The sequence below is a fragment of the Panthera tigris genome, chromosome D4, assembly GCF_018350195.1.
Source record: "Panthera tigris isolate Pti1 chromosome D4, P.tigris_Pti1_mat1.1, whole genome shotgun sequence".
Lineage (NCBI taxonomy): Eukaryota > Metazoa > Chordata > Mammalia > Carnivora > Felidae > Panthera > Panthera tigris.
In genome coordinates, this window is record NC_056672.1 from 9154180 (window position 1) to 9166456 (window position 12277).

A 12277-nucleotide genomic window follows, 5' to 3' on the forward strand; every position below is an offset into this window, starting at 1 on the left:
TCTAATTTCCTAATTTAGCTTATGACCTAACAAACAAGGAATCAGGGGACGCTGATTTTGCTAATTTGCTAATTTACCAATTAGGTCTTCTGCTTGGGCAAAATATTACTACCCCTTTCTATAGCCTCAGTAACAAATAAAAGCAATTCATCTCATTACCAGGCATCTCTGATGAATTCTGAAATACATATGCAGAAGATGTGATAGGGTGTTTTTTTTTTTTTTTAAAGAATCTCAAATGTGCAAACACATTCCCGCAGTAATATTGAAAACGTCATTTTTGACATGTTCAATGTCAAATTCATCTCTGAGCCGGAGTAGCAGGAACACAGCACTATTGCCACTGTCATCTCAATTATTAAACCCCCCTGGGAGCACACTTCCTGTATGTTACTTCCTGTGATGCCACGAAGGGAGCACTCTGTTCCCAGAGCAAAGGTTTAAGGCAGAGAGAGAAAAGGTCCAAGAAACAGGGATTCCGTTCAGTTCTGGCCATAACTTAGTTTCAGATTATAGCAGTTCGGTAGCACCGTGGGGGGAAAAGAAATTACCAAAGGGGAAAACAAAAGGAAGTTTTCATAGTTGCTCCCATGAACCAATGTATTTCTGTCATTCGGCAAGAACGCATCGGGAGGCAAGGTGATATAAGTGAAAAACACTTTTCTATTTTATGGCTAAAGGACAACTTACGACGTACAAATTAAGAGCCATGAAGGTTGCAGGTGGAAAAACAAGCCTCTCTCAGCTTCAAGTAAATAGAGAAACAGCCCAGAGTAATTCAAACAATAGCCCATTATTTTACCAGGAAAACCTAACACAGGAATAGCACCAAAGCCCCAGCCTGGATGAATGTTCGTATGGAGAGGTGCCCACTCGTCTTTGGAGAGACAAAGGCACCAGAGGAATGAAGTCACGCGGCTGACAATAACCCAGGGCAGCAAAAACAATTATTTCTTCCACAAGCAGGTTCAGGGCCACTGGAGAGAAAAAGAGTTGCAGAGGGAGCCCAGGTGAATTTCTTAAGAGATGTAAACTCATTAACTATGAGAGGCTAGGTAAGAGAAGCAGAATCAATGACATATGCCAAAAAAAAAAGCATGCATAAAATTAAAGCCCATGACCAAAATATATCTGACTCTGCAAGTGAGCGAGAGAGAGAGAGAGAGAGAGAGAGAGAGAGAGAGAGGGGAGGGAGGGAGAGAGAGAGGGAGGGAGGGAGACAGCGAGAGGGAGAGGGCAAGGGGGAGGGAGAGAAGCCATCTAATGATCAAATTATAGTAGCGAGTATAATTTGGGGAATACTTTACGCTCCAGTGCAATGGTCCATAATTAGAGGTAAAAGAATTTTTTTTTTTTCAAACATACCTTTGCAAGAATGTGCTTGTCTTTGATAATGTACTCATAAGTAGTCAAGAGGACGTTGAATTTGCCACTCCGCAGCTGGGGGACAAGGGAGCGACGCATGGCAGGGGTGCCCTGAATGGAAAGAAATTCATACATATATACATACATATATATATATATATCCCAATGGAAGTAATGTGAGCATTTTGTCTCACTATTCATGGCTTAATGGAGCCCAGACACGTGACTGAGAATTGCACATATATGCATTATCATATACAGATCCATTATCCAGGAAGAAAGTGCTTGGCAAAATCGCACACATCTGGACAGTTTTCAGACCCTTACAGACAGGATTTCCCAGTGAAAACTGAGGGTGGGGAAAGAGAAAAAAGGAAATTATGGCAACCTCGAGGTAGCAGAGACCCTGCTGCCCTGGTGGAATGCTTCATTTCTATGGGACCGTGCAGCAGGCAGCCCAAGCGCCCGGGTAATTGCGAACTTTGCGGGAACCGTGGGCATACAGGCACGCGGAATGCGCGATATTTGTCATTTGTATTACTCTCATCAGAAACCTCGCAATATGATAATTAACAATTTTCTTCTGCATTTCACTATCTGAAAGTAATTATGGTTTATTACAGTAATCTTCTTGGGATGATTAACTCACACTGTTTGGTACATGATGTACATGACAAAACTTTACAACCAAATACAGTTCACAGATGTGCATATGGAACGAAGAAAAAAAAATAGGGTCTATTTTTTGCTTCTCCACATTTATATATAAATACAGCATTCCAAACCTTGTAAGAAATTTTCACCACAGAAGGAGCCCATTTGTCAAATTCATATGTCCAGTTAGACAGAGTCCTATGGAACAAAAAAGAAAACATTCAGAGAAAAAGACATTTGTATGAAAAATCAGTGGTTAAAAAGATGTTCTTATTCATGCTCAGGCCTCACCTTGAAAGGGGCTAGAGACTATAAATTATCTCAACTAAGTATCTCTTTTAAAGGTGTGGAAATAAGAGATAAGTGGAGAATAAGATGCCCCAAAGCATGACAAGTGTGTGTGTGTGAGTTCCTAAGAAATCTCGTAAGGGAAAAAAAAAATTAATGCATAAACATAGAGGGGGAAGAAAAACCTTAGCAATTGCCAGAGTGATGTGGGGACTCTTTAGAAGCAGCCATGTAAGTGCACAGAAAAGTTGAGCCAGGAAAAAGAAATTTTAAAAAGCACATGAAAACATTAAATAAATATGTGAAGATAGAGGAAGGGGAAAAGCATTGAATGCCCTTTTTTTTTTTTAAATCCCTGAAAACATCACCGTAATATAGGAGTCCCAACATGAACAATATAGGTAAAGAGCAAAATATATACTTGAAACGTAGATATAATACAAAGGATGTCTAAATACCACGGATTTGGATAATGCAGATTCAGAAGGCTTGCAAATAAATAGTCCTCGTTTGGACCGAATTTGCAAAGGCTAAACCAGAATCCTTTTTTTCTCAAGGTCCAAGACTGTACCAACACTGGGATCGACAAAGATCTCAGGGACTAAAACTGTAATCTAACACCCACAGCCAGAGACCTCACTCTGGAAGGGGGGCTCTTCTGAACAGGTATTCCTTCTCTCAGAAGAGTCAAAGAAAGACCTCCAAGGAGATGCACAGTGGGCCAGGCTCTGGGAACTGAATGGAGAACAGCAAGACCCGTCCTGATGGCTGAAATTAACCTGCATGTACCAAAGGCAGTTTAATGCAAAATTCAGTTACGACTGTGATTTAGCTTCTGCTTTAAAAGATACAGCGAAGGCAGGTTGAATAAGACATACTTTTTGAATTTCTGCAACCTTTTGGAAATGGGACAAGGGAAAGCTATCAAAGAAATCTTAAAAAAAAAATATGTCCAAGCCTTTCCACCTCGGGAGTCACTTAAGGTGTCACAATGAATAAGATCTAACTGTGCCCTGTGCAGGCTGTGTAGACTACAGGGCTAATGGCTGATAAAATCACTTTGTCCTGTGTTTAAACAGCCATTCAAAGAGGCCGGGGGTTGGGGGGGGAGGGTGGGCAGTGAAAACCTAAATCCAGATTAGATGCTCTTGGTAATCCCACGACCTGCTAAAATTCTGTCTTAAATGAAAAAACAAAGATGAGCTACTAAGAGGGCAATCTACAACCTAGGGAAAGATAGTGCGAAATAAATGACTTTACTTACGAAAGGGGAACAATGATGAGATAGGGGCCATTGAGTCTTTTGTGCTCCATCAGATAAGTGATGAGGGCAATGGTCTGTATGGTCTTTCCTAGCCCCATTTCATCAGCTAAGATCCCGTTCAAATTGTTATTATACAGGGAAACCATCCATTCCAGGCCCTGGAGCTGAAATGAAGAGTAATTGCTTCAATTATCCAAGATCTGCACAGGTAATTAATACTAATACAACTCAAGTGAGGCTGTGACTTCTTAACTCCTCGGTGCCGTAGGTTGCATTTCCCACAGTAGGCAAGTGGGGGGAAGCACCAACACAAAAAGAATTTAAAATATGAGCCTGTAATCATTCCGGCTGCTTGGCAGGTGCTAAGTGTTAATCAGATTTAGAAATGACGGGCTGCAGCATACTGGTGGGATTTTAAGCAGCTTTCCTGCTCATCCCTACTTAGCATTTCACAGTATATGACATTCCACAGTGATTATAAATGAAGAAAACCCAAACTAAAATCCATTCCAACCACTCCAAGAACAAAAAGCCAATGTGAGGATTAGAGACAAACAAACCAGAAGGCAGGTTTGGCACACAGATCAGAGATCATTAGAAACAGCCTTCTTGGCAACGTAGAGACTCCCCCGGGGCGGGATCCCCTCCGGGAGGAAGCAGGGTGACCGGGGAGCCAGGGGCGCGCTGCTGGGTCCACAGGAGCACATTTCCTGGTGGAGAAAAAGCTCCCAGGCACCACTTTGCAATGTGGGTGCCCCCCATGGGCAGCGCACTGGAAGCTGACTACCTGCAAACAGGTCCCACAGATTTTTCAAGTACAAGAGCTCTGCACCAGCGATGCGGCTTTGGGGTTCCTGTGTTAACTACAAGAAAGCTTGGGTGAAAATACGGAACTGCTCCACTTCCTTCCCCCAACCACCAATACCACTACCATCCCACACGTGTTGGATTTCAATGGTAGAAGCAATTTAATGTATTTATTTACATGATATACATTTATACACTTACATGTTACATAATACATAGAACTATTCACCTTGATGATGTATTACATATTACACAGAAGTAAATGTGTATAAATATACAAATACATAAATACGCATATCTGCTGAAACCAACTCAGCTTGCTGATGAAGTTATACTTAGGGAAATGTTCCTTTTAATTTATTTTATGTAAGAACAAAGCGAGTAATTCAATGATTTTCATTAGTTATTAAGTGACTGTTCTGTGCAAAGGACCATGCACCGAGGCAGAGAAGACGGATGAGGGGTGTGGAGGATGCATGCCTCCCTTCAGAAGTTTCCAGTCCAAGAGGAGACAAAAGGCATTCACACATACACGTGGTTTAAGAAGTGCTTCAAAGTATGTGGCATACATATAAATACTATAAACTTACTTAAAACGGTACTAGCACATATATGCAATTGTATCGAGCAGGTGTGCAGAAATACGTCCATAGGCCACTTGGGCCACCTTGTACCATGCAAAACGCCCAATCATCCTACAGGATTTTGCAGGACAGCAACACCAGGAGATGGGAGAAACAGGGAGGGCTCTGAGGGCATGGGCAAAGATAGAGAAGGCAAGAGGGGAAATGAGTGGCGCAGTGGCGGGGTGGGAGGGGTTGCATGACCGCAAGAGGACCCTGAGACCACCAGACCTTTTGGAAAGTCAACTAAATGCCAAAAGCATTTGAACAGTGGTTTAGTGGATTTTTTTTTTTTTTTAACGAAAACTGGCAAAGGGGCTGAATTTTGCATCTGCGTTCAACCTAGATAAAACAGGAGCACGAGTGGGCAGCACAGGAGACTAGAAAGTCATGAAACTGTAGGAAGGGATTTGGATTTCCCTAGACCGCAGAACTGGAGGGTTCGGGCAGTGAAGCACACTTGTGCAGCATTCCCAGTTAGCAGCAGAAGAGCCTCCCCACCACCCCCATCCACAGTGCCAGGGTTACAGAACTATTAATGACACAAAAAAATGTGCCAAGGAGCAAGGTGACAGAAAGCTAACGCGTGGACAGAGATGCAGGAAGGCGCTGAGCCGCAGCTTTGTGAGAAGCAACTCCGTGGAGCGAAAACCCGGAAGGGGTCTGATGCGCATGCTCAGGAAATCTACAGTGGCCTGGAGAGGAGGAGGGGCATAAAACGCACAACCGGAAACCGGGGAGACAGGTGTGAAAGGACTGTGATGTCAGGGGATTAGAAAGGTGTTGGATGGCGGGAGGAAATCAGTGTGGCATTAACACTGATTTATGAATATTCCAAAGTATGCATCTTCTCCGTGCAGACCGACAACAGTTTACTAGAACAAACTGAGTTGACATCTATGCCAAGTACGATGAAAACAACTCGGAACCTCGTGAAAATAGCATGGTCTTTGGAAAAACCATGACCTTACTACAGCCAGAACAGTGGTTCTCCAAGTGTGCTCCAGGGGCTCCTGCTGGGGAGATTTTCAGAGCATCCCCAAGGTCAAAACTATTCTCACAATATCACTAATTCACCTTTTACATCAGGTTGATACTTGAACCGGTGATGCAAAAGCAGCAGTGGGTACAGACTGCTGGCACCTTAATTCAAATCGAGAAGGGGACTGTGGCAATGGGCAATGCAACCTTCACCCCCCACAGTGGCAGCAAGCACAGTGCCCAGTATTAAGAGTTTAGGGGAGGGGTGCCTGGGTGGTTCAGTTGGTTAAGTGTCTGGCTTCAGCTCAGGTCATGATCTCATGGTTCGTGGGTTGGAGCCCTTCATCGGGCTTTCTGCTGAGAGCTCAGAGCCTGGAGCCTGCTTCAGATTCTGTGTCACTCCCTCTCTCTCTCTCTCTTGCTCTCTCTGCCCCTCCCCCACTAGGGCTCTCTCTCTTTTGAAAATAAATAAATTTTTTAAAAAATTAAAAAAAAAAAGTTTACAGGAGCCGAGTCCAAGAAGTCTGACAACTTAAACCAAAATTTCCTGAGGTATATTCCAAAACACACTAATTTTATAGCATGTTAATAGGGGATATCAACATAAAATTTGGTGGTCAAAGAAATCTGGGATTAGGAAGTTAAAGTTATTTCACTGCAGGATGCTGATGTGCAATCATAGGTCACACGTTTATTTTTGCAGAGTCGTGAATGCGCTCCTGCACAGCAGGGCTTACCAGGAGGGTCACTTCCAAGGTGCCCATATGTCTGCTTGGCTCAGGATAGTCCTGGGTTATGCCTGGTATTTATAGGAAGGGCTTCTATACACGCTCCTAAGCATCCAAATTTGCGATATTAAATTATGCAATAATCCTACTTACAGCTGATAGTATTGCCCATATTTATTTGACCACAGAACATTTTTTTTTCTTTTTAAGGTACATCTCCTGAGACAAATGTTCCAAGGAACACACTTTGGGAAACACCAAAGTGGCAGGAGGTAGAAGACAGGAGCTGACCTTATTCCAACAGGTCAAATGCAACGTCTGTTATGTTTACAGTATACTTTTCACCAGAGCTCCCCATTTTATGGTGTCTTAAAAAAAAGCATAAATATAGCAGACAGTGGCTCCCAGAAGCTGAATCCATGGCATTAAACTCTAGCCACCACTGCAAGTTTTGAAAAAAATGCTTCATTTACTTCAAGACGAGGCACAGATGTTCCTTTACATACAGAATGTGGCTGGGTTTCCCATTGTGCAGAGACCCACAAGAAAACCGTTCCAAATGTTAAAGCCCATATTTCTTAAGACGCAATTCATCCGAAAATCATGGAAGAGAAAATGGGTATGCCCTAGTCAGGTGGCAAAACGGAAGTGCTCTGAAACAAAAATGGGAGGCACCACGGAAGAGAATCATCTTAACAATGGGACCCCAAATGCCTCCCCATCACCAAACTTCTTAAGCAATTGACACGCGCCTGTGCAAGACCCACTCCGACGAAAATTAGGTACAAGACTGTGACTTGCCAGGAGGGCACAGACCACACCCATTACCTGATAATGCTTCAGGGTCCCGTTGATGAGGAGGGCGGACTGCTTCTCCACCCTCTCCGAGATGGCATGGGCCACCGTGTAGTAGGACTGGGAGCCCCTGGCACTGTACTGCATGCTGTACTCATCATCCACGTCTTGCTTCGCTGTCCTGGGACAGAGAGTGGAGAATCATCCTCAGGTAATTTGGTGCCTGAATGGGGAGCCTAAAATAGCTGCAGTGAGTACAGTGTATCGATCACCTACTTCCTGTCTTCTAGTTCAAATACACGATCTGTAACCCTCACAGAATTAGCAAGGTAGACTGAGTACTGTCCATCCCCATTTTACGCTTGTGGGGAGCTGTAGGCTCACAGAGGTTAATTCATTTGTCTGGGCCACATAAAAAGTAGTGGAATCCGGGTCTGCGTGCAGGCCCGCTTGACCTCAAATGACCGATACGAGCATGAGCTTGCCCAGCAGCTGAGAGAGGGAGCAAAGGGATAGGAAAGACAGGCCGGTTTCAGCTTCCTATGTCTTGTTAACCAGCTGGTATTTCATTCCACAAGCAGTGAGGACCATCAAAGGTGGGGGTGGGGTTCTAGACCTTTGGTAAAGGAGGAATGGCAGACTGAGAAAACAAAGTTTCCTAATGTGGGGCCTATTTCCTATTTCTGGGTGTTTCCTTTAAAACTCATCCCTTTTATTATTTATTTGTTTTTTAATAAAATTTATATTTATTTATTTCGAGGGAGACAGAGACAGTGCACATGGGGGAGGGGCAGAGACAGGGAGAGAGAGAATCCCAAGCAGGCTGTCAGCACACAGCCTGATGCGGGCCTCAAACCCATGAAGCCATCAGAACACGACCTGAGCCAAAACCAAGAGTCGAATGCTCAACCGAATGAGCCACCCAGGTGCCCCGAAACCTCATCACTTTAAAATGTTGTATTTTGCAGGGCGCCTGGGTGGCTCAGTCAGCTAAGCGTCCGACCTCGGCTCAGGTCATGATCTCTCATTTCATGAGTTCAAGCCCCGCATCGGGCTCTGTGCTGACAGCTCAGAGCCTGGAGCCTGCTTCGGATTCTGTGTCTCCCCCTCTCTCTGCCCCTCCCCTGCTGTGCTCTCTTCTCTGTCTCTCAAAAAATGAATAAATGTTTAAATAATAAATAAATAAATAAATAAATAAATAAATAAATAAATAAACAAATAAACAAATAAATAAATGTTGTATTTTGCGGGGTACCTGGGTAGCTCAGTTGGTTAAGCGTCTGACTTTGGCTCAGGTCATCTCATGGTTCATGGGTTGAGCCCCGCATCAGGCTCTGTGCTAACAATTCAGAGCCTGGAGCCTGTTTTGGATTCTGTGTCTCCCGCTCTCTCTGCACCTCCCTCACTCTCACTCTGTCTCTCTCTCTCTCTCTCTCTCAAAAATAAAATAAATATTAAAAAAAATTTTTTAGATGTTGTATTTTGCACATTATTTCCTCCAAGGTTTCTCTTAATATTAGAGCTACACAAGCAAAGTGCCGACACAGAGGATGGCTGGGGTGAAGAATGGAGCCAGCAATTGAACACCGGGAGAAGAGGGCGCTGAGGGGTCCTGGGGTGCTGCGGAGACTGGGCAGGACGGGGGTTAACGGGGACTAGGAGGGAATGGCATTTCTCACAGGGTGGGGGGGGGGGCGGGCTCAGGGTGAGTGTCAAGGTGGGAAGAGCAGCCGAGCAGCCAGCTAGTAGGGCCGGTCTGATCAGTTCAGTCCTGGCACCGAAGGCCAAGGTCGGGGAGAAGCCCAGGAGTGATGCTGAGCTGCAGATGGGGATTTGGGAGGAAGGAAGGAGATGAGCCCCCAAAGCTCGGTGGGTGACCTCAGTCGCCATATTCGTTTCACGTGGGGTGTGGGCGTAAGGTCGGTCGGCCTCCTTCCTTAGACAAAATTTTCTACAAGAAAATCCATAAAGCACAATCCTCCTGAAACACACTGACAAGGGAGAAAACTGAGCGATACACACTCAATGATCTGCTTGGCATCCTTCTCAGAAACCTCTTCACTGTTTGGATCCAGAAGTATTTTCTCTTCCGTGTCCTGCCGACTGGACTCCTCTTCTTCATCCTGGGGAGGGAACAAAGACACAGGAAAGAGTCCACTTTCGTGAGGGAACCTCGACGGTAGGCATTTTCTGAAAAGCGACTGGGTGGTACTCAACTTCACAGACAGAGGAAACACAATTAAGGGAGGAAGTAAATGTAATACTTACCAGAACCAGGCAATACGCCATTCCATTTCTGTTTAAATCATTGAATAAGAGAATAAGAGAAACCCTCTGAGGATCCCTTAGAACACTCACTCCCAAGAATGAATATGGAAAAGTCATGGCAGATGGGTATTTATCATTGTTTGGTTATCAGAGTCCTGCAGACCGTATCTTCTCTCACTTAGAAACATTCTAGAGCCTCCTCTCCAAAGCCAGACTTTAGAGGCTTGCTATGATCCTTCTCATAAAAATGCTCTCTGATAATGCCAGTCGTCCCCCATGCATTCAAGGTAGAGGGGCTGGAGCTTGTGAACACACTGCCTTCTGTGACTACTTCCTATCACATATTTCTGAATTTAGATTAAAACTGTCAATAACTTGGCAAAGGACTCACTATCTCCACCTCTCAACTGTGTACTATGATCTGCTGATGTGTTTGAAAGCTTTGCTATGTAGCCATTATGTGCACTATCAACCACTGGTGTTGAAGGCTCAGCCCTTCCAGATAGTCCAGGAGAAATTCTTTAAAAGCAGGTTTCAAGAGAATAATGCTTTCCCACAACTCCTGCATGAAAACATATGAACTGATATGATGTTAACACGGACAATCAAACCTAGGACAACAGATCATTGAGATGCCGGGGGTCCGGCGAGGAGGCAGTACAGGTCTTTCGTTTTCCAGGCAAGGGATGAAGTTCTTTGAGGGGAACATGACTCGCCATGAGTGGGAGACCCAAGATGAGGACTCAGGGTTTCTAGACCCCTGGGTCAGAGTTCACTCTATTCCCGGCTGCCTAGAGCTGTCTGCAGGGGTCAGTCTTGGGCTGATAGCTGGGGGTTCAGCAGCGTACTGTATCTCATCTCTGTCCCTCCCTGGTTCTCTTACTCAATGACAAGATGCTTCCAATGGGTCACTTATGGACACACTCATCTGAGTAAACAAGAAACATTTTTAAAATTGATTTTGTAAGCTTCAAAGGCCTTGGAACAAAAGTGGCCTATAAAAAATAAATAGCATGCAACCCAAAGCAGTTTAATGGGGTGCTTCTTTTTTTTTTTAACATAACTTTTATTATTTTTTCCTCTTTGTAAAAGTTAACAAGTGTTCATGGTAGATTCCTTTGGGGAAAAAAATGGGGGGGCCACAAAACAGAAGAAAATGACAATTGTCTTAAAACTCTGGTGAGCTATATGACCCAGTCTGTGGATCTACGCCACAGCACTTTCTGAACCAAGATTCTTCCAAGGCTGGCAAACAGAATTAATGACCACTCAATAACAATGCTCTCATAAAGGAGATAAAAGTCTTCTTTTAACCCTCCTATTTGTAATTATTAAGCATTTCGCAGTTGATCTAAAAAAAAAAACAAAAAACCTTTACTATTATTTCTTAAGTTCTGTTAAAAGTGTCCAAAATTACCATCTCAGGCTCTAGATGTCCTGACTGCTCCCTCCAGGAGACTGAGAAACATGCTTCTCCCTGGGTCATGGGTATATCCAAGGAATTCAAACCAGAATCATGTTTAAAGAGAAACCAAGAGGGTCAATAACCTCATTCAAACAAGCCCATGTTGCCCTTTCGTCTAAGTCTCCAGGTGTTTGACTGCAAATACACTCTAAGGCTTACAGGACTGCAGAAACCTTTAGGTGACTAAGTCTCAGTGCAAACCAGGTAAGGCAAGGCGCTGCCTTCCCAAAGGAAACCATCTCCAATTCTCCCCAAAAGACCGTTCTGTCCCCTCCAACATAATGTCAGCTTCTGTTTTCTTGGATTCATATAAATTTAGAATTCACCAAATTTCCCCATTGGCCACGAGCCCCCGAGAGGTCACTGTACCATGGGGATTGTGCCATCACGGCTTTGGCTCATCCCTCAGCCCCAGGCGTCCCCCAAAGGCCAACACTGGAGGAAGACGGGACAGACAGACACGGGTGCCTCCCCCATTAACTTTCAAACCCATACACTCCAAACACAGGTGACTACATACCTCCTCCTCGTAATCAGAATCACTCTCTTCGCTGTCGGATCGGGGGGCGACTTCGTAACTACAGGAAAAGGAGTGGGAACGAGAGGGGGCTTAGTTTTTTAAACTATAAGACAATATGTACACCCGTGACCTAACTAGCATGTTCTATGCACAAATGACAGATGCAGGTGAAATAACTTTAACCAGATCGGTAAAGGTCATGCTGTTTTAGTTCTAAGATTGTAAAAGGAGCACAAAACTCTAAGAAGTCAAAGGAGGCCAGTACTTCTGCTTTATTGTTTTTTTGGCTTTTTTATTTGTTTGCTTGCTTCAATTTATTTTGAGAGAGAGAGAGAGAGAGAGAGAGAGAGAGAGAGAGAGAGAGCACGCAGGAGGGGCAGAGAGAGGGGGACAGAGGATCTGAAGCAGGCTCTGTGCTGACAGTAGACAGCTTGATGCGGGGCTCAAACTCACGAACTCTGAGATCATGACCTGAGCTGAAGTTGGACGCTCAACTGACTGAGCCTCCCAGGTGCCTCC

The 12277-nt window shown here is 44.3% G+C and overlaps 1 protein-coding gene across 4 annotated transcripts in view; it reads right to left on the reverse strand.

Moving 5' to 3' along the window:
• The window catches only part of SMARCA2 (SWI/SNF related, matrix associated, actin dependent regulator of chromatin, subfamily a, member 2), a 180573-nt gene that overhangs the window by 109787 nt on the left and 58509 nt on the right, over positions 1 to 12277 (reverse strand). For all 4 annotated transcript variants that reach the window (XM_042963969.1, XM_042963972.1, XM_042963970.1 and 1 more), the window contains exons 12-17: positions 11759 to 11816; positions 9528 to 9628; positions 7539 to 7686; positions 3572 to 3735; positions 2151 to 2217; positions 1366 to 1476 (exon numbers count right to left, since the gene is read on the reverse strand). In XM_042963969.1, coding sequence (XP_042819903.1) covers positions 1366 to 1476; positions 2151 to 2217; positions 3572 to 3735; positions 7539 to 7686; positions 9528 to 9628; positions 11759 to 11816 — 649 coding nt within the window. The remainder of the gene's footprint in view (positions 1 to 1365; positions 1477 to 2150; positions 2218 to 3571; positions 3736 to 7538; positions 7687 to 9527; positions 9629 to 11758; positions 11817 to 12277) is intronic.